General features: G+C 41.2%; 1 protein-coding gene across 3 annotated transcripts in view; it reads left to right on the forward strand.

Moving 5' to 3' along the window:
* LOC136433109 (spectrin beta chain, non-erythrocytic 5-like) overlaps positions 1-25,117 on the forward strand; it is a 70,089-nt gene that overhangs the window by 21,674 nt on the left and 23,298 nt on the right. For all 3 annotated transcript variants that reach the window (XM_066424929.1, XM_066424931.1, XM_066424930.1), the window contains exons 9-59: positions 454-641; positions 934-1,051; positions 1,199-1,263; positions 1,418-1,460; positions 1,591-1,725; positions 1,985-2,067; positions 2,365-2,503; positions 2,788-2,996; positions 3,320-3,497; positions 3,913-4,113; positions 4,435-4,530; positions 4,838-4,957; positions 5,422-5,622; positions 5,881-6,100; positions 6,346-6,443; positions 6,777-6,929; positions 7,098-7,228; positions 7,413-7,472; positions 7,887-8,013; positions 8,172-8,236; positions 8,613-8,694; positions 9,239-9,316; positions 9,526-9,653; positions 9,985-10,144; positions 11,698-11,775; positions 12,129-12,268; positions 12,511-12,634; positions 13,052-13,198; positions 13,435-13,532; positions 13,751-13,916; positions 14,220-14,350; positions 14,796-14,982; positions 15,224-15,424; positions 15,728-15,844; positions 16,016-16,129; positions 16,465-16,647; positions 17,416-17,561; positions 17,777-17,891; positions 18,056-18,166; positions 18,365-18,544; positions 18,657-18,860; positions 18,997-19,146; positions 19,778-19,882; positions 20,270-20,364; positions 20,734-20,824; positions 21,183-21,338; positions 21,603-21,794; positions 22,032-22,115; positions 22,413-22,531; positions 23,346-23,460; positions 23,804-23,917. In XM_066424929.1, coding sequence (XP_066281026.1) covers positions 454-641; positions 934-1,051; positions 1,199-1,263; positions 1,418-1,460; positions 1,591-1,725; positions 1,985-2,067; positions 2,365-2,503; positions 2,788-2,996; positions 3,320-3,497; positions 3,913-4,113; positions 4,435-4,530; positions 4,838-4,957; positions 5,422-5,622; positions 5,881-6,100; positions 6,346-6,443; positions 6,777-6,929; positions 7,098-7,228; positions 7,413-7,472; positions 7,887-8,013; positions 8,172-8,236; positions 8,613-8,694; positions 9,239-9,316; positions 9,526-9,653; positions 9,985-10,144; positions 11,698-11,775; positions 12,129-12,268; positions 12,511-12,634; positions 13,052-13,198; positions 13,435-13,532; positions 13,751-13,916; positions 14,220-14,350; positions 14,796-14,982; positions 15,224-15,424; positions 15,728-15,844; positions 16,016-16,129; positions 16,465-16,647; positions 17,416-17,561; positions 17,777-17,891; positions 18,056-18,166; positions 18,365-18,544; positions 18,657-18,860; positions 18,997-19,146; positions 19,778-19,882; positions 20,270-20,364; positions 20,734-20,824; positions 21,183-21,338; positions 21,603-21,794; positions 22,032-22,115; positions 22,413-22,531; positions 23,346-23,460; positions 23,804-23,917 — 6,741 coding nt within the window. The remainder of the gene's footprint in view (positions 1-453; positions 642-933; positions 1,052-1,198; positions 1,264-1,417; positions 1,461-1,590; positions 1,726-1,984; positions 2,068-2,364; positions 2,504-2,787; positions 2,997-3,319; positions 3,498-3,912; positions 4,114-4,434; positions 4,531-4,837; positions 4,958-5,421; positions 5,623-5,880; positions 6,101-6,345; positions 6,444-6,776; positions 6,930-7,097; positions 7,229-7,412; positions 7,473-7,886; positions 8,014-8,171; positions 8,237-8,612; positions 8,695-9,238; positions 9,317-9,525; positions 9,654-9,984; positions 10,145-11,697; positions 11,776-12,128; positions 12,269-12,510; positions 12,635-13,051; positions 13,199-13,434; positions 13,533-13,750; positions 13,917-14,219; positions 14,351-14,795; positions 14,983-15,223; positions 15,425-15,727; positions 15,845-16,015; positions 16,130-16,464; positions 16,648-17,415; positions 17,562-17,776; positions 17,892-18,055; positions 18,167-18,364; positions 18,545-18,656; positions 18,861-18,996; positions 19,147-19,777; positions 19,883-20,269; positions 20,365-20,733; positions 20,825-21,182; positions 21,339-21,602; positions 21,795-22,031; positions 22,116-22,412; positions 22,532-23,345; positions 23,461-23,803; positions 23,918-25,117) is intronic.

Genomic DNA, 25,117 nt, shown 5'->3' on the forward strand with positions numbered 1-25,117 from the left:
ACTTAAGAGGCATAATGAAAAGACATCCCCCGTGTTTAAGTGATGTTGGGTGTCTGTCACTTGATGAATACAGTCATGCTGTTGGCATGTGACATCCAGAGCATGAAATATACCAAGTCTTTTGAACCTGTAATTTACAGGCAAAAACTGAGATTGCAGGTAAAAGGTTGTGTTGTTGATTAGGATTTAGTCAAATTGCCACAGTGACTTTCCATTCAATAGACAATGACAATTTATTTTAGTAGACCCAATTAGTAAGCCTCATTGGCTGATAATAACCACCGTTCAGCACCAAGGACAGGACCACTTTTCACAACATGAATGCTTTATATGGACCATGCTTACCAATTGCCTATCACCATTTCATTTACCATGTATAACACCTTGGTACCCTGTCAAAAAGAAAACAGAAGGGTGCAGACTAAGTAATAATTCTGTATGGTATACTTTCAGATCATGGACTTCCAGATTGAGATTGACCGTATGAAGACGGACTACGAGCGGATGGTGGAGGCTTTGTTAGAGTGGATCAGTGAGAAACAGGAGCAGCTGGACAGCAGACAGTTCCCCAACACACTGGAGGGGGTGCAGAGAGAAACCACCAAGTTCAAACAGTACAGAACTATTGAGAAACCACCAAAGTAAGTCACAGAAGAAAACAGGTCTTTTACTTTCTTCATACTTAATCAGTCTTTGAAAGCTTTAGATTAGCTGTCTGTAAGTTGTACTTAGTTTGTCTATATTTCAATACTTTTGTCTGCATTGTTGAGATTCAATTCCCCTCATGGAACTCAAGCTAAATAAGATTGTCTGAGATATTATGTGATACATATTTTCGAGCAATACTAGTATATAGGAAAAGGCTTTTTAAATGTGATGATGAAAATTTTAAAACTACAGCTAAGTCTGTCTTTGATGTTTGACATATACTAGGTACAATGAAAGAGGACTGATAGAAGCCCAGTTCTTTGACATCCAGACAAAGTTGAGAGCAAACAACCAGAGACCATACGTCCCACCAGAGGGAAGGATGCTAAATGATGTGGAAAAGGTAAGCAAAGGGTGATTAAGATAGAAATCTAACAAATTGATGTCAATAAGTTGTAACATCATAAGTTAATTCATAACTTGTATTTGTTTTCCCCTTTGCCTTCATGTACATTTTCTGTATTTACTGAAAACCCTTTTCTGTTACTAGGCATGGCAGCAGTTAGAGTCATCGGAACATGCCAGGGAGATTGCACTTCGTGAGGAAACCAGCAGGTAACAAGACATATTTGGTGTTCCTCCAGACCTGCAAAACTTTGTAATAGTATATTCATTCTAGTCTCGCTTTGTATTCTTTCTAGATTTAAATGTTAGTAACAAAATTTGAAGATGTCTTAATCTAAATGTTTCTTCAAAATGTTTTTCTCAGACAAGAGAGACTACAACAGCTTGCAGAGAAGTTTGAAAGAAAGGTAAGAGTTAACATTTACCCGGTATCTAGCATAACCTACATTGTAGTTTGACTGTTTGATGTCACATTATTTCCTTTCTTGTCAACCTGTGGTCAGTTTAGGGACTTTTTTTTCAATCTTCCTCTTGCAGGCATTGTTAAGAGAGACCTATGTGAAGGACATGGACCGTGTTCTAGATGAGCGGTACTTTGTAGTGAAGGACTCAGGATCAGTGGAGGCAGCCATCAAGAAACATGAAGCCATAAGTGCAGATCTCCTGCCCAGGGTGAGAACACACACTTTATTACCTCAGTCTACCAATTAAGGATGTCAAGATTTTGTGTTTGTGTATTAGTTAGTTTGAAAAGCTATGAAATTCAGTGAATTTTCATGCAGTCAGTAGATCTTGGCTTGAAAATATTTTGAAGAATATATGAATTCTAATCTGGATTCATGAAGGTCTAAAAGGATTTCTATTCAAAAGTGATTCCCCTAGAAGGGCAATTATAGCAAACTTCTCATTGTGTGGTTGTTTCTTTTTACAGAAAGAAAGATTCACTATGCTGTCTCAGATGGCTAATGAACTGTGGAAAGAAAACTATCACAGGAAGGAGGAGGTCAAGGGAAGGTATGTCTCAGGCTATACAAATCACAGATGCCCACATTGCCATGGTCTCCATGATTTTTTGCTCTTGGCAGATTGAAGCCATGGTCAACTGCATTTAATTACCTATACCGTAGCCAGCAACAGTAAGTCTGCACAAAATTGATTTTATGGAGGATATTATAGATAGATAGATATAAAAGGCAAACCTCTATCGCATAGAATTGAAATCAGTTTTTTTACAGTTTTATTTCCCAGATGTAACTTACAGAGATTTTCACAACATCCAAACTTTCTTGTCTGTGTTCCCTGCCCCTGCAGAGAGGACCTGATTGTACAGAGATGGTCGCAGCTGCTGCAGCTGGTGGAGAGGCGGGGTCAGACGCTCGCCAACTTCAAGGACCTGATGGACATGTTCAGGGAGATGGAGAGCATCACGGCTGAGATCAAGGAGATCGAGGTAGGGCACTGCAGTTAGGAGTAGGTCTGCACCTGCATTATTGCCAACGGTCTAAAACTTTTACTTTATTGAGGTCTATAATTAGCTCCAATCAGAATCAGCTATTCTTAGTGTGGTCCCATTCTTATTATGGTCCTGAGATTGAACACAAACTTTTACACCACCCTTCTGGTTAAACACATTTTAAAAAACAGTTTCTGTAATTCTCAGGACTAATTGTCCATGATTCACATCTATGTTGAGAAGTGTGTTGATTGACATCACTACCATTATTACCCACACAGGGCCAGGTCCAGTCAGAGGACTACGGGAAGCACCTGTTCGGTGTGGAGGACCTCCTGCAGAAGCACCAGCTGATGGAGGCTCACGTCAAGTCCCTCGGGCAGAGGGTGGACAGGGTCAATGTCAAGGGTAACGGCTTCATCGGCAGTCAGCACGCAGAGAGCGCCACCATCCAGAAGAAGCTGGAAGATGTTAGTGCCATCTATGACAGGTGTGTAATAGACTTAAAAGTTCATCTTTGTTGCTAGACTTACTAGTAATTCTGAATTGACCGATCAGTCTTTGTCAAGGAATGATCAAATCACTGCTTCTGTGACGTCAGGTGTGTAATACAGTTTGTTGAAATGCATCAAGTTGCTCTCTACATGTATTTGTGTATACCTGCTGAGGTAAGAAAGAAGTATTTACGTTACAAAAACAGGCTAGGATATTGATACTGAGGTTATTACTTTTATCTGAGCATGGATAGGTTCATGGGGCTAACCTGTTGCCAAGATTGCCACCTGCATCTTACTAAGATCTATCTGCTGCCAGGTTGAAGACGAGGAGTGGCATCAGAAGAACAAAGTTGGAGGACGGACTGAACCACTACGAGTTCCTGAGAGACACGGAGGAGGAGGAGGGGTGGGTGATGGAGAAACAGCGCATTGCCAAGTCTGTGGTGACGGGGAAGGATCTGCACAGCGTGCTCAGCCAGCAGCAGAAACACAAGGTTGTTCATTATGACATAAGGATGTTTGTTTTTTGTTTACCTCTCAAGATACATATCTTAAGAGACATATCTTTCAAATGTGAACTACTAACCCTTACATTTTAAAGTCGAGGTGTGAAATGAGGTGTAAGATATGCAAGTAGATTTGAAATATTTGGAAAAATCTGAAATTATCTGTATCCCTGATCATGATATTGAACCCTTTCCCAGAAAAGTGACAAAGGGACTTAGCAACAATATTACCAGGTATGAAATAAGATATGAAATAAGATTTAAATCGTCAAAGATATTAAGTTTGTTAAGCCTTAATTTAGAATTAGAACTATCTTTGATCCAAGTTATGATCCTCATTATAATTTTAAACTCAGCCCTCATGATTTCATTGTATCCCTAACCCTTTCACCTCCTCCTCCAGGCCCTTGAGGCAGAGATGGCTGCTCGCCACCCCCAGCTGGAGGCCGTGTGTGAGCGAGGCCAGGCCCTGTGTGACTCCAAACACCCCCACCGTCGGGAGATCAGCGTCAAGGTGAAGGGACTACAGGAGAAGTGGGACCGGCTCAAGGACCTGGCAGTGTCCAGACGGATCCGGCTGGAGCAGGCAGTTCTAGCACATCAGGTATTCAATTATGTTCTTTTTCATAAAAGCAAGCTCAGATCTTATGTAGCAAAGTGCCTCCTTTCTAGTTGCAAGAGCCATAAAGATGCTATCTTACCTCATTGAAAAGAGTTTCTCTTGTTTGGTTGTTGTGAACAGTGTTATAAGTGGGTTTTTATGATTTTCTTACTCAAATAATTTTGAAGGGCATGTTGGCAACATTTCTGATGTATTGAAGTAAAAGTTGCACATAGAAACAAAAATTGAAGACAGTATAACTTCATGTATGTGTTCCCTTTATGAATCTGTCATAATTGTGCTGTATTTTCTCCACACATGTAGTATTACACAGATGGGAATGAGGCAGAGTCATGGATGAGAGAGAAGATGCCGCTTGTCTGCAGTGAGGACTACGGCAAAGATGTACAGAGTGCTCAGGTGTACACATTCATGAGTATTTTTCCATAGAAACCAATTATTGATAGATTTTTAGCAGAAGTAATGCTTATTCATGAGTTCTTCTGTACAAATTCAAGCATAACTGTTTGTATATGTATGTCATTACTTGGGATGCAGACAATGTGAAAACTCCTTTTTAAAAAAAACAGTTAAGCCAAAAACTTTCAAAGTCTATTTTCATTGAAGTTCAATTTTACAAATGTATCCCCCAAATCTACCTTGCTTTAGTGTCATAAAAACATAGAAATATTTTCAAAGGCTGTAACTGTTGCATCTCCCATGACAGTCCTTACTCCAGAGGCAAGGGTACTTAGAAGAAGAGATCAGAGCGTATGAAAGCGGCATCCAGAAACTTGGAGAGCAGGCACAACAGATGATCGACTCTGGGACAATGAGCCAGCTACAGGTAACCAGCAAGCCAGCACTTTTGTCTTGTTTGTAATAGTTTTGTACAATATTTACATGTCCTTTAATTCTGTTGCAAAAGAAGATGTCTACCGTCATAATCATTCATTCTAGATTCATCAACAAGACTTATCACTATTAACACATTGTTTGGAAATTTTGACACAAAAACACCATGATCATTATATAGAGAGAAGCATGCTCTTTCAAACAGCATTTTAAACTTTACCTTCAGCAAAATATTTCCAATGTATCAGGGTTGAATCTTGCAAGTTTCTTCCTTTACATTCTACCAAAGAATATTCCCTCTACCAATTGTGGGATGGATGAAGATGAATAGTTCAAGGAAATTGTGAAGGTGTCCTAGAACACATTTTAGAAACTTTCAGTACAATACACTGTATACCCCTGATTGAATACATGAATTGAATCAAGTATAACAATTATTATGTTTCTCCTCTCCAGTCTGTGGACAGTCCCTCCATGAACGGAGACCTGGAGGAGGACCAGTACATCGAGGAGCCTGTGGAGGTGCCGTACGAGGTGGAGGTGGAGAGGACGGTGGAGAAGGAGGCTGTGCGAGAGGTGGTGGAGGACAGGAAGGTGCTGCAGGTCAAGGCCATGTACAAGTACAGCGGCAAGGGCATGAGCGTGGACAGGGGACAGGTCAGCTCTTACTGAACTTTTGGTCACACAGGCTGAAATTTGAATGCTGAAATTCGAATGTACTTGTGATGCAGACATTAAAGAAATTAAGGCAAAGTTCATTTAATACGTTATTTGTTGGAAATGATTGGTCATAGAACAGTGCTTGTAGTTTGCTATGAGACAGGTAGTATCTACCCTTTAAGAGCTCTAAATCAAGCAGAGATTCTCAATGGATGCAAACATTCTGACATCTATCTGTTGTATGAAAATCCTCAGATTTTGGTCCTGACGAGCAAAGCCAATAAGGACTGGTGGTGCGTTAGGAGACCAGATGGAGTGGAGGGGTACGTACCCGCCAACTATGTCAAGGAGGTGGAGGGCAAGGTCGTACAGAAGAAGGTCAAGAGAAAGGTCAAGGTGCCAGAAAAGGTCAAGGTCAAGGAGGTCAAGACAAGGAAGGAACTGGTGAAGAGGAAAAATCCACTTTACTCCAAAGGTTGGTGACAGTTCTACTATGATAACTAGCAAGCTAGATGTATTTCAATTGACAAAGTATATGATGCAGTTTGCTTCTATGTTACCATCCTGTAAAAAGAATTTTCCTATTCCCTTGAGTTTTCCTATTCCTGGAATTTGACATCCTTGGTTTTGTAATCATGTTTGTGTAATAGAAATGCCAAGCTGGTACTCTACAGTTTCTCCTCTGTTGAGTCATTATTTCCTATCTCTGCCATTCTGTAGCATCAGCCCAGACCAGTGTGCACTTTGACCGGGACAACCTTGAGGAGAGACAACAGAACATCTCGGCCACCTACCGGAGACTGGTCAAACTGGCACAGGTCAGTCCTCACTCACTCCAGCAGCATCTTGGAGAACTCTTTATTGTAGTACAAAACCATTTTTAGTTTGAAACTTCATCACAAATTCTTGCAAGTGACTAACAAGCAAGCAAATGAATTTGCACATGGTGGACGTACATTTACATGATATACAGGTACATGAACAAGTACAATGAATAGTGGGTTAGCTCACAATAGCATGTCCTAGGAACTGCAGGCCTTAAAAGAATAAAGCCAAAAGCTGAACTTGTGTTGCTTGCAATCATGCCATATACATGACATTTCACAAGTGAGAAAAATTCCTGTAAAATGTGCCTTCCCTGTTTTCTTCAGGCGAGGAGGCGTTACCTTGAGGACTCTATCCAGCTGTTTGGGTTCTACCGGGAGTGTGACGAGTTTGAGTCGTGGATGCAGGACCAGGAGAAGGTCATGAAGAGCGTTGAGAGCATGAAGGACAACGTTGAGGCCATGAAAAGAAAGTTTGAGGTGAATCCTAGATTAAATGTGGTTCTTTATGGGGCATTTCAGCTACATGTAGTTGCTATGCTGGCCCAACCTTCCTGAAAAATGCCATGATGATGATGGTATTTTTTGGTTGGCTTGCTAATAGTAATTGCTGCAAGTTTTCTAAAACTTCCTCTCTCCTTACCTCAGAACCTGATGACAGCGCTGGCTGCCAACACTGGCAGGATGAAGAAGATTGACCAGCTGGCTGATGAGTTTGTCAAGACAGGCCACAGTCAGCAGAAACCTGTCAGGGCCAGGCAGAAGGAGCTGAAGGAAAGGTAGCTACAGGTTTCTTTTATGTTATAATGTTAACTTATCAGATTTATTGGAAAAAGTTAACAATTATAAATTAAAACACTGCCCATACAACGTTCCAACAAGTTGTTTTACATGTTCTGATGAAATATAAAATTTTTAGTATGGTAACAGTCTGTAAAACCTGTTACCTCTTTAACCTTTCAGATGGGAGAGACTTCATCAACTACAAAGAGATAAAGAGAAACTTATTGAGGGAGCCTCAAGGTAGAAAAGTTACATCTATAGGCTGTTTCTCTCCTTGGTGCTGAGATGCTTTCATTTGAGTACAGCCCTGTAGGACATATCCTTTTTATGAGTTTTTTGTTCCATTTGGATTCTCACTGATACATTGTTTGCTTTATTCATGTAAACCTTTATTTGACCCTTTTCATATGGCCACACCAATTTGATTCAGTGTTTTTTATATCTTTATGTGAAGAATTTATTCTGCTGTACAACTTAATGCCTGTTTCTGATTTTGTAATCCTGTTAGCTTTATGTCTTAATTTTGTTTTAATGAAAGTCTTATAAAAACAGTCTTTAAGTTTAGATGGCAGAACCACGAAGTCCCCATCTTCGTGTACTTTTTTTTATCCATTGAAGAAGAGACTGACTACTAAGTATTTGTCTCTTTGTCAGTATTGAGCTGTTTGAGCGAACATGTGACGACACTAAAGAGTGGATGCAGGAGAAGTTTGCAGCCCTGTCCAACGATGACCTGGGGAACAGTGTCAAAGGAGTGAAGGCACTACAGAGGCAGCATCAGGTTAGGACTGGTCCTTGATTATAACAGAAAGTGGTTAGAATAGACACACATTTACACATTGAAATGTGTACTTTTAACTTCAGTTTGGTATTTTGAATCCCTGTAGTGATGCATGCTTTTTGTCCATATGTAAGTATATTTCTGGTGTTTCTTTGCAGAACCTTGAGAGAGAACTGGGACCTGTAGAAGACAAGATCTCCAAGCTTCAGTTGTTGGCAACTGCGTAAGTCACTAATAGAAGATCTTTTATCAGCTTGCTGTGCCTTTATTTCAAACCATTGACAACCACTTTGACTATGCTGATGTTTTCCCTGCAATAGCATCAACCTGTTTACCTAAAAGGGTATTTTTAGATCTATCATACATGTACATGTACCTAGAAATGTATTTTTAAAAGATGTCATGATGCATATAGTTACTACTGTGAAGCATTTTGTTTTGTATCCTCATCTATGCCAAATTGCCATATACGAGCAATCTTGCTAATAAACAAGTGGAGCATCAAATGGCAATTATTTCAAATCATTGTGATGCAATTGTAGGACTATATTTGTTATGGCCACAGTGATAACCCTTCTGATTTACCTGTAATGGTGCAGGGTGAAGACAGCTCACCCAAGTGAGAATGCACCGATCACTGTCAAAGAGGAAAGGATTCTGAACATGTGGCAACAGTTGAAGGTGGGTCAGGGTTTGTCCATGATTGTAGATTTGTCAGATCCAATTAGGATGATACCATTCCATGTATTTTCCTTAATTGTTAATGATTTGTGAGAAGCTAGAACTTTAACATTTTAAGGAAAGTAACATGGGAAGTGAAGACAAAGAAGTGTCATCCCCAGATCTGTGACTTGCATTTCAGTTGTTCTGGAAATGACATGGGAATTTGAACTTTTGACATCGGTGATGATAAGATTATCCTTTCAAACATCCGTCATATGTCTACTCCATAGAGCCCTAATCATGACTTTTATTTCATTATCATATCAACAGTCATGCCTGATTCTATTGCAGTACAATAACTATAATTAGATAATGTAGTATCATGGTTCCCCGGAGCAGGCATATGGAAGTATAAGGATTGATTGAGTGTACTTACAGAGGTGAATCATTGGTCAATAGGAGTCAGAATATTGGAAAATCCTAGATGTTTTTTTTAGAAATTTCAATGCTTTTATCTGAATACAATTTCCAACAATATGACGATCTGTGTTTGTGCTTGTAGGACAAGGCAAGCCTGAGGAAGGCCCAGCTGGCACAGTCACACGACACACAGAAGTTTCAGGCAGAGAATAAGGACCTGGTGAGTCCCTAGTTGTTGATGATGATAATAAGTCAGATTACAACAAAGAACATTCCAGAATTATGAAATAGAGTAAGAGCATGTTGTAACATGAGTGGGTATGCCCCATATTTGATGATACCATGGTTGTCATATTGATGATACTGTCAACCTACTTGCCAGAAGACATACCCTGACATTTGTTTTTTTTCACCTTGTATTTTTGTAAGATGTCCTGGTTAGGCTCAGTGAAAGAACAGCTGAAAAGTGAGGAGCTGGCCAGGGACGTGCTGCATGCAGAGGAGCTGATCAAGCAGCACCAGGAACTGAAGGATGACATAGCAGCTCACCAGGACAGGTCTGCAGGCACCAAGTTGTTATACATCAATGTGTCATCATCCTTCTTTTGTTACTTGACTTGTTATTTGGTCCCCTTGTATGCTTCGCTGCAGTGATCTTAAGCATTTTCATCTTTCACAACTAGAAATTCTATATGATAGGAAATATTTAGATGATTTATCATAGTGTCCAGGAGACAAAATTGATCTGGGAAATTTTCTCTAGATTTAGAACATGCAGACTACAAAAATGTTTTTTTCTACTATAACTTAGAGGGTTTCTTACTGCCTGTCTCTCTGAATGTAGGACTACATGTGCATTCACATATTTTGTATTTACATTTTGTACAGTTTTAAAGAGCTTCAGCGTCTGGGAGAGCGGCTGCTGAGGAAGGCCCCGACCAACCGTGACCTGCGCAGGAAAGTAGAGCTGCTGAAACAGGAGCAGCAGAACCTGCAGGCTGCCTGGAACAGCAGGGATGAACAGCTGCGCAACTCACATGAGCTGCAGGTACTTCATTAAGTAATATATCCACATATTGTTTCGGGGGCATATCAGAATTAGAAATTCGGCATGGGGATAAGATAGAATGGAAGGAAAATTGAAATCTTACTATATATTCAATCCCTGAGACTCCTTTTACGAGGGGTGATCAAAAAGTCCTCGGCCTCACCTAGAAGCGATGGTAGTAACTTCCATTCTTGGGTATAACTGTATACTATGACATCTTAAGACACTGCCCACAGAAATGCAAATTTTCATATTCATTAAGTAGCGCGCGGCGCCCCTTGAAAATCAGCAGGTGTGAAGAAAATCACAAAATGGACGCCACAGAGGTTCGTGCTGTTATCAAATATCTAACGAAAATAAGGTATGACACCCAGGCAAATCCACGAAGACATGGCCAAGACACTTGGTGAGTACTCCCCTTCTTATTCCATCGTAAAGAAGTGGGTTGCTAACTTCAAACGAGGCAAGGAGAGCGTGAAAGACGACCCAAGGTCGGGACGCCCCAAAACAGCTACCTCGGAGAATGAAGTTGAGGCCATCCATCGCATGATAATGAATGACAGGCGTGTGACCATCCGACACATGCAGCATTCATTGGGCATCAGTTATGGCTCAGTTCAAAATGTTTTGTCCAACATCTTGGGGATGAGCAAGCTGTCTGCAAGGTGGGTACCCCGAATGTTGACTCGTCATCAGAAGCTGAACAGGTTGGAAGTTTCCAGGACACTTTTGGCCCGTTTCCAGTCTAATCCGGCCAACTTCCTCAAGAGATTTGTGACCCAATATGAGACGTGGGTTCACCACTTTGATCCAGAGTCAAAAGAACAGAGTAAAGAATGGACAAAGAAGGGGTCGCAGCCACCCAAGAAGTTCAAGCGCGTGGCATCGGTCGGCAAGGTGATGGCCTCTGTGTTCTGGCACAGCGAGGGAGTCATCATGATTAACTACTTGCAAAAGGGTCAAACCATCAATGGAGAGTACTATGCTTCAGAACTGCGACAGCTAAAAGCAGTAATCAAAGAGAAAAGGAGAGGAAAGCTCCGAGCTGGCGTGCTGTTGCTCCAGGACAATGCACCTGTTCACACAGCACAGGTGTCAGTGGCAGCAGCAACCCAATGTGGCTTTGAACTCTTACCCCACCCTCCCTATTCACCTGACCTGGCTCCGTCGGACTTCTACCTGTCTCCTAAACTGAAGTCCCACTTACGTGGTCACCGTTTCGAGACTGATGATGACGTCATCCATGCTGTTGAGGCCTATCTAGAGGCCCAAGATGCAACCTACTTCCAGCAGGGGGTAGCAATGCTGGAACATCGCTGGACCAAGTGTATTGAAGTCAGAGGAGACTATGTTGAAAAATAGTGCAAGAAAAATTTTTGTTTAACAACGTTTTTTGAGAGAGGCCGAGGACTTTTTGATCACCCCTCGTACATGTTGAGTTTCCAGTACAGCACATTTTTTTGGATCCAAGATGGTCATAAATGAGATGTCAGTTGATTAAGTTGAACGTACATGTAAATCTCCAAATGAACATCTGTTTGTTTATTTTGCAGCTGTTTCATCGAGAAGCAGACCAGATTGACTCTGTCACCGGCAGCCACGAGGCATTTCTGGAGTTTGATGAGTTAGGGGTATGTTGCCTACGTTACTTGTCTTTATCTGAACATTTGTTCTAGATTCAAAATATAATTTGTAGAAAAGAAAGGACATTAGTATTGAGAGTACATACCTCTTCCAGGATAAAATTATTTTTAACGTAGGATTGACATATACTTTTAAAAAGAAGCTGCTGTTTAAAAGAGAATTTCAAAGGAAATATTACTCACATGCTATGCTATGCTCATCACCCATGCATGTTTGACAGTTTGAGGTATTCTGTTCACAATCAAGCCATGATTAGGTCGATGAAAAGGTGACATAGTGAAAACCTGCGGCCAGGTAAGACTTCTGACAGAGGTAATATTTTCATTTCTGTCTTCCCCAGAGTACAGTGGACAGTGTGCAGGGTCTGCTGAAGAGACATGAGGAGTTTGAACACACCCTGCAGGTACAGGACGACAGGATCAACACCCTGAACGACATCGCCAACAAACTTATACAGGCCAAACACTACGCCAGCAGACAGTAAGTTTTATCTGTCAAACATGCCACTCATCTGGCTATGGTTTATTGTTGAGAAATGTATTTATTTTATTATTCATTTTGTTTTTCATTAGTGTATGATTCAAAGCTTGTTACCTTATATACATTAGGAAAATGAAACTTACAATACATCCTTGGGATAATTGTGCAACTTTATGGAGAACTGTCAGTCTTAGAGTGCTTTTCAAGAAATCATTCAAGGAAAATCTGTGCATGACTTCCAGGATTGATCAGAAGAGAAACCAGGTGGTTGAGAGAAGGAAGAAGGTGAAGGGCAGGACCAAGGACAGACGAGCAGCTCTCCAGGCATCTCTGACGTACCAGGAGTTCCTCAGAGATGTTGAAGAGGTATTTTGTTTGTCCCATATCTTGAATCATTAGATCTGGTGACCATGACTTTATTTTGCCTTCATGCTCAACCATGATTATTGTTACATGGAGTTCAAGTTTTCTTGCATTTTCTTGACTTTGTTTATAATAGACAGTTTGATTGAATCACAAAGAATGTGGAAACTAAGACAACTCAGTTGTTCATTCTGTTAGCGTCTTATAGCATTCTTGCATACTTGTCACCAAACTCATTTAAGTTATGATGGTGTTTGTGCAAATATATACAGCTGACCGATATCAAAATATACTACTTCCCCCCATCTCATGTGTTCTCTATTTCAAGCCCAATCATGTAAGGGGAATCTATTAAACATTGTTAAGTCAATGACTTATTTTGCTTGTCACCTCACCCCTTTGAATATCACCCCACCCTAGCTGTCCCAGTGGATCAGGGAGAAGTACAAGGCAGCTACAGACGAGTCGTACCGAGACCTGACCAACCTGCAGGGGAAGCTACAGAAGCACGAGGCCTTCGAGGCTGAGCTAAGGGCAAACACTGAACGACTAGATAGGGCTAACCAGGTCAGTGAGAAACAATTGTCATGATCATACTGTAGGCTTTGGCCTCATTCAGTGCTATTTTTGTGTCAGTAAGATCAGAGATGTTTTGTAATTGGAAGTGAATTATTTGCCAATTCCCTTCCCTTGTGAATATGAAGGCTGTAGAAAGTTAAAACTTTTTTAGGTGCAGGCTTTTTTCAAAAGTGAAGACATAACCACTGTACAGGACTCAAATGTAAATATTGTTTTTTCTTCAGGCTGGGAAGGCCCTGGTTGCAGAGAGACACTATGCCAAGAAGGAGATTCAGGAGACACTGAGAGACCTCAACACCCAGTGGGCAGACTTGTATGACAGGTGTGTAGAGTCATGCTCTCCTTGTTACTTGTATTTGACAATGCCTTCTGACTGGAGTAACCTGCTTCTCTGTCTGCGACATACAGCCCAGCAGCAGCACCTGATCATGAACACCATGTTTAACACGTTTAACACCCTATCCTACACACATGTTCTTGGCAAGGGAACCTGCTCAAAACTTACATAGATTGAAAACATCTATGGTTTAATTCCTCCAGGTCATCAGACAAGGGAGTGAAGCTGCGTCAGGCGGCCCAGCAGCAGCAGCTGAACACCCTGCTGCGGGAGGCCCAGGACAGGATGGATGAGATGGAGGTACTGCTGGGTGTGCAGGACCTCGGCAAGGACCTCAGGGGGGCCAAGAACCTGCTCAAGAAACACCAGGTGAGTATGGGAGTGACCTTGAACATGGAAGTGACTATGAACTTAATCCTAAATATCAGTCAATGTCAACAGTCGTGAATAAAAAGAATGTTCACCCTCCAAATTAAAGAAATTGACCTCTGCAAGTTGTCAAGCTTTAATTTCATGCCATGCAATTCAGGGATCAGAACATCAGAATTGCAATGGTACCCCTGATCTTCTCATCAGTAGCTGGGTTGTTACTTACTAGGCAGCTCTAAGACAGCTGAGATGAGATTGGTATCAGTTTCTCTTGTACTGAAGCTCGTCCTTGTGTGTCCCCAGGCCCTGGAGCAGGAGATGTCCCAGCAGGCAGAGAAGATCCAGTCCATCGTGAGCCAGGCCCAGGCGCTGGCCAGGGCAGGGCACTTTGATGCCAAAAGGATCATGCAGAACACTAAGGACTTCCAGCAGAGGTGAGTTAGGATTTATCAGGAAGCTATTTGTTGTCTGTAGTCTGTATATATTAGTAGATTAGAGGAAAAGCATGCACAAACAGCTTTGTTTCAGCTCCAGACCTAGGAAAATTTCCTGACAGTTAACATGCTGATCACAGAATAAGGAAAGACACCTGTTGAACTTTACTCCTGTTTCTGGTTCTTCTCAGCACTGGTTACTTCTACCTTTGGTCACATAACCAAGTGTAGCTTGTGAAACTTTCCAGCTTGATAGATTGTATGAAACAAACAGCCACAGGGAACTGTCTTGATTCCTGTGTGACAGCAAACTCCTGATATATTCTGTATTTTTTTTTCAATTTTGCTGTTCAGTTTTAAGTATGAGAGCAGCTGTAATGATACATGATTAAGTATGTTGAATAGTTTTTTATTTGACAATGTTTCTTCCATTCCTCTCCTTCAGGTTCCAGTCCCTGCAGGCCCCCATGCTGAGGAGACGAGGTGAGCTGGAGGACTCGGTTCATCTGCAGGAGTTCCTGCGCGACCTTGATGAGGAGATGAGGTGGATTAAGGACCACATGCCGGCAGCCACATCATCAGACTATGGGAAGAGCCTGGATGCAGCTCAGAAACTACAGAAGAAACACCAGGTGTGGCATTACACTTCTTAATCTAAGAACAGCAAAAGGGCTGTATGAAGATTGACATTGTTGCAATCACTAAAAAATTATTCTGAAAAGTTGACAGAAACTACATGTTAAATGACAGAAATAAAGATTGCTGACAACCAAAGATTTGGATCCCTCCTTCCTTTTTTGATCCTTTCTGATTTTGAATGGTTAGAGTTTTAATTTTATTGTTTCGTGTATCTCTGGTGTTGTTCAATCCCAGAAACTGGAGGTTGAGGTGACGGGACACCAGCCGGTGATTGAGAAGGTTCTCGGGGAGGGTCAGGACCTGATCGAGGCGCAGCACTATGCTGTGGAGGAGATTGATGGGAAGTGTGAGGACCTGAGCAGCGCCTGGGCTGAGCTGGTGGAGAGGTCAGAGGAGAGACGGGCCCAACTCAGGCTGTCTGTCGAGGGGCAGCAGGTAACAGGGTCCCTTTGCTATATTCAAATTTATAAAACTGTCTGTGAATAGGAACACAAACCTTTGTCAATTAAGGATTATACTTTGCCTTATTGTATGTTACAACAATAAAAGTGCATTTATGCTTCACTATTGGAGTAGATACGACTGCTGTAATATTTTTGGACCAGATCTCATTCAGCATCTTTGCAATTGAAATTTTGATTTTGACATTTTGTGATAGAATAATGTCAACATTCCAGAAAGAAAATTGATGTGGAGGATGGCAGAAAAGAGATAAACATTGTCTTCTGTGATTGTCAGTTCCTGGCTGATGCCAATGAGGTGGAGAGTTGGGTTGCTGAGAAGTCCCGTTTGGCGTCCAGTACAGACTATGGCAAGGATGAGGATGCAGCTGAGAAAGCCATCACCAAACACAAGGTAGGGGTCTGAATCGACCTGAAACTTGAATATGACAAATTAAACCATAGAAAATTAGATTTTGAATTAGCTGAAGCTTCCTACCCTTCAAATATAAGTTTATCTTTAACATTTCAAACAAGTTTGTACTTCAGTGTCTTATTTGACATATTTGCCCTACCTGTTGTACAGGCTTTGGAAGTGGACCTGGCTACCTATAAGGGTTTGGTGAAACAGCTGCAGCACAAGTCCCAGAAACTGAAGGAGGCCGGACATGTCAACGCAAAGACCATTCAGGACAGACATGTAGGCATCTTCATGCATTTCTTCATTGTGCTGATAATTGATACTACAGTCACATGTATTTATCATGTAGGTCTGCGAAAGCATTCAATGTACTCAATGATTGTATCATGTGTAATGTATCTAATTAAGATAAGTTGAAATATTGCATGTTCACATCTTTGTAATATCACACTGTCCCATTATCTAACAGCACAAATTTGTAATTGACATGTATGTGAATGGTTTTTTTCCAGATATTTGATGGTTTAACAAAGAAACACTTTATTAAAATGTTTATCTTGCTGAAGCCCAGACTATTTGCTGATGTGATTTACTGACTATCCTGTCTTCTGCAGTCTAATCTGGAGGGTCAGATGAAGTCCCTAGAGACATTGATGGGTGATCGCAATGTTCATCTGGAGGAGTCTAAGCAGCTCTTTTCCTACGCCCGAGAAACAGATGACCTTCAGGAGTGGATCAACGAGCATCTCATGGTGGCAGCATCAGAGGACTATGGCCAGGATTACGAACATTTACAGGTATAATTTACTATAAACACTGATTGAATTTCTACCAGATCAACTGTTGTTATTTTGATCATCTTGTATCACAGATCACAGTTATTAATACCACATAACATTATTGAAACTGACTCTCACAATCATTGATTCTTTTGAAATTATGGATTGTGTAGCATATACAATGTACTTAATTTCTGTTTTTGAATAAAATCAATTTTGTCTAATTTTTGCATGTCTAATTGAAAATTTTTACTAATTTCTTAAGTGTTTATTTCTAGTTTGTAATCTCATTATAATCTGCATCAAAATTTTCTTTGAAATATCATCTTGTTTTCATCATTTGATCTGCCAGCCTGACGATGGTTTATTTGCCAGGCTTTGGTCCCAGCCTAAGGATTATGGTACTAAAGTACCCAAGGTCTGTGGCTCTAATTCTGGCAGACTCAGCATGTTTTTCTATACCTCAGTTAGTTTTAGAATGTTTTGATTGCACCTAATATCAAATCTCTAGCACAGTGTAGTGTGTTGAAACAGGACACTGAAGTGAATGTTGTAAATCTAAAAGCACTTTGTAAGGTGTTTGCCTTACAGTTGAATTTGGCATCAGCATCTTTTTTTAAATTTTCCTGCAGCATGGTCCTCTCTCTTTTTCACCGAGCATGTCATGGACATCTGATCTGCATATGCAACTTGTATTACCATCAATAACCTCTACATCTGACAAATATTAAAATTTGTGTTAAATATTTTTGACATGCCACATATTTTTTGTGAACGTCTGTGCAGGTTTTGCTGTCGAAGTTTGAGGACCTGAAGCATAAAATGGGCCAGGGTCAGCGCAGGTTCCAGCAGTGTGAGAGGAACGCCGCCCGGCTGGTGGAGATGAACAACAGCTACTCACCCGCCATTCAGGAGAGACAGGAGGGACTCAGGTGAGGGGTCGGGAGTAGGGTCATGGTTATAGTAAGGGTTAGGTCAGCGCAAGTTCCAGCAGTGTGAGAGAAACACTGCCCGGCTGATAGAGATGAACAACTGTCATTCATGAAAACATCTCTAGCTTTTCATTGGTGGATAATGATATCAAAGCCTTGGCTGGGGATTGATGTTGAGGAGAATCTGAACACATCTACTGTTCCCTTGTCTGCAGAGAGTCGTGGACACTGTTGCAGGAGCACACCAAGGCCCGGGAGGAGAAGCTGGTGGCTGCTGAGGAGATCCACAGGTTCAACAGAGACGCAGCCGAGGCCATGAGCAGGATACAGGTGGGTTGGGGAGGACTGTTCTGTATCTTAACAAACTGTTGCCAGGATTAGAGGCTTTTCAAGTTACTTGACATGTATGATGTGTACGATGTGTGCAAATTTACGGTTTCCTCTCATCAATTAACAATTTGAAAGTAAATTTGGAAGGTGTTCCTGATTTGCAGGAGAAGTATGCGGCCATCCCAGATGACCTTGGGAGGGACCTGAATGCCGTCCAGAGCCAGCAGAGGAGGCACGAGGGGTTTGAGAATGAGCTGGTGGCACTGGAGGCACAGGTGACAACAAAATTAATGCACTCAGTTAGTGTAAAAAGGCCGGCTGACTTGCCATGTCTGGCTTATTTTCTATACATTTTCCAAAGTTCAATTATAGCTTGTCATTGAGAATCATGCTCTGCTTTTTATGCTGACCTAGCTAAGCTCATGCTACAGGTTGCTGGTGCTATCTCACCATGTTCAACCCATTTACTACAGCTCCAGGTGCTGATCGATGACTCGGCCAGGCTGCAGGCCCTGTTCCCTGGTGGCAATGCTGAGCAGATTGCTGAGCAGCAGGAGGTCCTGGTGTCCAGCTGGAACGCCCTGCAGGAGAGAACGGTACAGCGCAGGGAGGAGCTGCAACAGGCCCTCGACTTCCAGAAGTTTCTCGCCTCGGTAAGGACATCAAGTACTTTGTTTCTTTCGTCTATAGAACATTTCAAAGTTGTAAAGCATCACTGCTATTATTATCCATTTGCTCATGCTTTTTCATGTTTGTGGAACGTAGGTGAGAGACCTGCTTGCTTGGAGTGGTGAGACCACGCGGGACATGCTAGCGGAGGAGGCAGGACGAGACGTAGCGAGCACAGACGAGCTGCGGAGACAGCATGCTCAGCACAAAGTGGAGATTGACGCTCGAGAGGACAGCTTCGGCGCCATTGTACAGGCAGGGGAGATGATGATGGAGGCCGGCCATTATGCTAAAGATGAGGTAAATGTTGGTTCAGGCGGAAAACAACAGGGAACAGAAAAAAAGAAAATTTGCCTTGCTTAGAGGATATAAGGTTCTTCCTTTTGGAGGTAGAAGAAAATAAAGTTTCCCTTACTGACTTTCCTCCCTATCTTAGATTCAGGAGAAGGTGCATCAGGTGGTTGAAGAGAAAGGGAAGCTGCTCCAGACGTGGGAGGACCACAGGAAACACCTGGACGATGCCTACAACCAGCAGGTGTTCAACAGGGATGCCCAACAGCTGGACAGGCTCAGCAGTGAACAGGAGGTACCTACAAAAGTTTCATACAGTGTTTCTTTTTTATTTTATTTGGCAGGAATGAAATTTGACATTACACAAGCATTTGAGGCAGCACAACTGGTTTCAGTGTCTATGGTAAACAGTAAGCACAGAAAAGTTGGAATTATTAATTTCTTTTAGGCCATACTCCTAGCAAAGGATTTGAAAACCCACCAGTCATGAAAATCATGGTTTGGATGATAGTCAGCTTGAATTCAATAGTTTCTGCAACAATATCACCTTTGCATTGGAAATCAAGGCCAGTAAGTAAGGGAATAACAATTCAGCACCAAGGACAGGGTATGGAGTTATACCCTGAACACTATATAAGGAGCAGTTGTAGTATGTTTGTGGTGTACAAGTAGGATTGCTTATGTTATTTACCCTCCTCTATAACTGTAGCTAGTAGACTATTGCCCAACCCTCCCACTCTACACAGATTAAGATAGTCTACTGTCCCAAAAACTAGAACAGCTCTGCTGTAGACAGAGGAGGAAGCTATGGTTTCAGAGTCAGTCAGAGATTCTGTCTATGTCTGAGAGAAAGAGAAAATAAACTGCACGCTGCTCTTCAACCTGTATGTCATGGCCTTAATCTATAACTAATGTCCAACGAACAGGTTCACATGAGGAGTAGTGAGCTGGGCAGCACAGTGGAGCAGGTGGAGAGGCTCATCAAGAGACACGAGGCCTTCCAGAAACTACTGGCAGCACAAGAGGACAAGGTATGTTGTTGATTGTGATTCACATGTTACTTTGTATCTTCATCTGATACATGAATTGTATGTGTGTGCCTTTCATATCTGCTCCTGCTAAGTCAAGTACACTTTTTAATGATGGTCTAGAAGGTGACATTTTATAGTGTGTACTGGGAAATTTTCGTTGTTGTGTCCATTTTTTTCTGTCACCTTTTGTGTGCATGCAAGACACTGACCATACCATACAATTGCACAGAACTCAAACTTACAGTCATCCGTCTGCATGAAACTAATCACACTGTGGTGCATTCAGAAGTAACACCATACAATGTAGAACAGGAGTAGTAGGAATATTGTGTAGACATATCACTCTGTACTAACCCATGCATGCCATGATGTCTGCACACATGTCAGGTTGTTGCCTTGCATGAGCTTGCTGCCAGACTGCTTGCAGAGGAACACTTTGGCTCAACCAACATTAAAGACACCCTGGTTCGGGTCATGGAAAGGTAATGGTCTCGTCTTTGAATAATTAGAAGTATCAAATGATACAGAATCAATATGACATCATTATTTTTGTTAAAACTCTGTACCCTGTTTGTCATACTTTGGCCATAACTAATATAGATTTTGGTGCAAGAAATTGGAGGAATGTACAATTTATTGAAAAGCATTATGATTCTACATTTCAAGGTCAACAGGTCATATTTGCAGAATGCAAAACACCTTGGGCTATAATGGAGTCCATCTTTCATTGTTAGGTGGTTCTGTATTAACATTATACCTATGACCTACATCAAATGTTGGTTGTTTTGTCAAGATGAATGGCTTACAATCTTATATTTGAAACTTTATGAGGTTGTGTACTATCCCTACAGGAGAGCCAATGTGAAGGAGGCAGCAGCAGAGAGAAGACGGAAGCTGGGAGACTCCATGCTGTATGTGCTGTTTAACCGGGATGTCATTGAGGTAGTTTTAGCTTTTAATGAAGAAAAATTTGATTATCTCATTACAGCAAATATTTGAGGCAAGAGTCTGCTATAAAAGTAATAAATACACAATGTACTCAGTCTGTCAGAAACTGTATTATCAATTCAAAATCAAAGAGCAATAAGGGTGAAGGGTTAACATGTAGTAAAAGACCAAAATTGTGCTTCAGGTTACTTGGAATGGAATGTTCATTGGCCAATTCCTACTCTAGACTTATATTTTGAATTAGATAAGATGGCCCTTGCCAGACAAGGAACATACCAAGCTCATAGGTCACATGTAGCTTTACAAACTTAGAAAGAGTAACCGAATAGAATGCTTATTGTTTATCCCAAAGGTTGAGGGCTGGATATCAGAGAAGCTCCAGATCGCATCCGATGAGTCTTACCGTGACTCCACCAGTCTGCAGGATAAGATGGCCAAGCTGAAGAAACACCAGGCCTTCGAGGCCGAGATCACTGCCAACAGGGAGAGGATCAACAGGATCAAAAAGGTAGAGGGCTCTTCAGTCTGGGAAATAACTGCAAATAGTTCTTTGCCATAACATGCCAAGTCAGTGCGTGACATATCAAGATTACAGCAAGTCTAACTGCACAGTCTGAAAATGATTTGTTCCAGTATCTCGGGCTCTAGTTTTAAAAGCTTAGCCTACTTCTTATCATCTCTGACAGTAGAGAAGTGAAGGATGAATAGCAAAATTTAGAAAATAGACTTTGACATGCTGAAAAAAATGTGTTTCTAACATGACAACCCACAGCAAGGAGACCAGCTGGTGTCCAAGAACCACCACGCCTCTGTGGAGATCAAGCGCAGGGTTGCTGCGGTGCTGCGGGCGTGGCAGGAACTTCTGCAGGCGTCTGCAGCCCGGGGGAAGGGCCTGGAAGAGGCACGAGACATCCTGGAGTTCACGCAGCAGGCAGACCAGGTCATTCAGTGGGTGAAGGAGAAGGTCAGTGTGGATGTTTTGTGTTTAGTAGGTGTTAACATTAGAGACAGCCAACACAGATATTGCTCTATACAGCAAGGCACTGTGAATCCATCATCCTCAAAGGAGGATGTCATAGAAACCTAGACAGCACTTGGATTGCAAAAATTTGGTCAATTATGGTTTGACATGATGTAAAAAAAAGGTTTTTGATACAAGAAAATGTAATTAAACCCATTTTATTGTTTTTAAATGGTTTAGGAACTATTGGTATCAGCAGGAGAATTGGGGAGAGATTATGAACACTGCCTGGAGCTGCAGAAGAAACTGGATGACTTTGGCTCTGTAAGTACCACTGACTATTTAAGATCCATCATAATACAGAATACTTAGAAATATCTCAAGGACTCCTTGACAAGACTGGTTTTGCTGCTTCCAAGCCAATAAAAAAAACAATGATTAGCTTCCTACTTCATTCCAATTTTCCGCTGATGGAAATAGGATAACATCACTATGCTACATGCCTATGACCAATGAGGTTTGAATCACCAGCCACCTGATCAGTAACCCAACCGACTAAGCCACAGCTGCTGCTATTCACTGTTATGTATAATGATTCTTCTCCCATGTTAAACCTGACAGGATCTGACTGTAGACGATGCAAGGATCAAGAGTGTTAACAAGCTGGCTGATCGGCTGGTACTGCAGGCTAAGCTGGACACCAAGGACGTGCTGGACAAGAGGAAAACCATGAACGAGAGGTAAGAATTGAACTTCAACTGTTGTGCTTATTCTAGAAGACTGCTCCATTGATTTGGGTCATCCTGGCCCTTGCCTCTGCAATCTTTATCAGGCAATCTTTACAAAAGTCAAACCAAAAATTCTCAAACCATAGCTCAAATTTAAAGAAAAAGCATATTTGAGATCAAAATGTCACTAATCTTGTAAAGGTAAGACTTAGTTGAATGTTCTTACTCCTTATCATACATGTTCCACACAGTGTCACTCTTGTATGCTTGACAGAAAATGTATTTCACTAGAACGGAGTTGGGACAGACTTTTTCATCATAAATCATTTGAGTCTACCATCACAATAGAAGGAACTTCCTTTTGTATGATATTGATCACATCTGTTGAAGTTCAGATAAGAATTTAGGTCACCAACCAAGATCACAGTTGTTTGTCTCCCAGCTGGCACAGAGATATGTCACAGCTGGTAGATAAACACACTGTAGATATTTCTTGATCTCGGGAATCTGAATCATATAGCCAGAACACCAACCAATACAGTAATTTAACATTTTATTGTACTTAATGGCGGACATGATGATGATGAACATTTTGTTACTATAGATTTATACAAGTCATGTAAGTGCAAGCTGCTGTTTGTTTTGACATCTTACCCTTGCTTTAGGTGATTCCATAGAGTTTGACGTAGAACCAACATTTACAATGCCTCCTCTAAAAGACTACAACCCCTAGTATAGTAAAACCATGCAATCAGAGGTTAGAATGAGATCCCTGACCTGGCAATCCAGAAGCAGGATTGCTAACCTCTAGACCTGTTCCTCCCAGGTGGAACAACCTGCAGGAGGCCCTGAAGGCCTACAGGGTCAGGCTGGCTGGTGCACTGGAGGTCCACGCTTTCAACAGGGACTGTGACGACACCAATGACAGGATCAAGGAAAAGGTACGTTTAGTAAGGCACATAGTTTGCATTTTGAGATAGTGTAACAGTTGAGTAACTGGGCTGGCAGAGTGGTTCGAGTGGCGGAGGAAGACTGGCACTCGACATAAGTCAAGTAAGTCAGTAAGTCAACAGTTGAGTAATCAAAAAATTTGTATTGTTTTGGAAATAGAGTGTCACAGTTTTGTTCTTAATTGCTAACTAAAGATTTATCCTTCTACATGTAGGCTATTGAATTTTTCTGCTTTGTTCAATTATTTAGACAAGGAGATCTTGCAGAAGTGGCTTTACCAACATTCTACTGTTAGTAACAGTTTCTTACTGAACTGTTTGTCTCATGTTTCAGGCCAAAGCCATGTCCAGCGAGGACTATGGAAAAGACCTGGCTTCTGTGGAGTCACTTCAGAGAAGACATGAGGATATGGAGAGAGACATGACGGCCATAGTGGCAAAACTAGAGGTACTGGGCCATAAGGAACAAGGAGAATTTATTGATGCATGACCAGTTCTAGGCTTTGTATGTTTGAGAAAAGTTGGTGCGCTCATGCTTAACAGTGATGTTAAGTTCAATGAATTGTTTTTTTCTGCAGTAAGTAGTATGAGTAGAAAGTCATATTTTCTTTAATCATTGATAATTTTTACTTGACGGCTTTTGTCCTTTTGTTGCTTCATGAATATGTCCAGAAATAGCTGTACTGATTGATAGCTTTGTTGTGGAAAATGTTAGACCCTGGTATTGTATCAATCTAAATCATTTAAGACTAATTCATCATAGCTGAAGAAATAAAAAAATGCTTCTTGTCCTAGTTTATCAAGTACTACAGCCTTTATGCTAACTCAAAGATTTATGTTTCATTTATTTTTAAAAAATTCAATGAAGAACTTGAAGACAATAATATTCTGATTCAACATATTGACATCTGACATAAGATTCAGAATAGAAAAATCTAAATTTTAGTCTATTTTCATGTAACGCTAGGAACCATTAATTCGACACCCTTTTAATTCGACACTTTTAAGTATTGGCTTGGCAATCAAGATTCAGCAGGTTGATGCAAAAACTGTTAATTGCATTCCGATACGAGTTAAGTACTGATGTCAAAAAGGTACAGTCGTAAGTTCATGAAGATCAAACTTTGCAATGACGAGGTCGTCAATTTACTAACCGTTTGTTTTAACGTTACTTATGTCATGGGAGAGGGAGCAGCGGCAACACACCGTCATAATGTTGACATTTTCTTCTTCATATCATCACATTACATATCTAAACTTGTATCGATCAAAAGAGGAATAAACAATATGTCCGTCAATAACAGCAAATAAGTCTAGTTTTGTCCTTGATCCAAACAAAGCGCGAATTATCCAGAGCCTTTGCGATCGCGTCTTCGGAAACCGCCATTTTGAATATTCCCAGAATCATACGGGTGATGACGTGAGCAATAGCTGACGATGCAGATCATTTATATTTATTCATTTATTCATTTTTCCCCTTTCCTGTCTTGGATTATTAAATAGACATGTCCAACAAGTGTTTACAGGTCATTAGCAATTGGAAATAGTAACCGACGTCAACAAATTAACTACTTTTTCTATTTTCCCCTATTTTCAAATGTAAAAGTCCGGAGCCACGTGCAAGCTAGTGCAAACAGGTATTGAAGAC

Source organism: Branchiostoma lanceolatum, chromosome 4, assembly GCF_035083965.1.
Source record: "Branchiostoma lanceolatum isolate klBraLanc5 chromosome 4, klBraLanc5.hap2, whole genome shotgun sequence".
Lineage (NCBI taxonomy): Eukaryota > Metazoa > Chordata > Leptocardii > Amphioxiformes > Branchiostomatidae > Branchiostoma > Branchiostoma lanceolatum.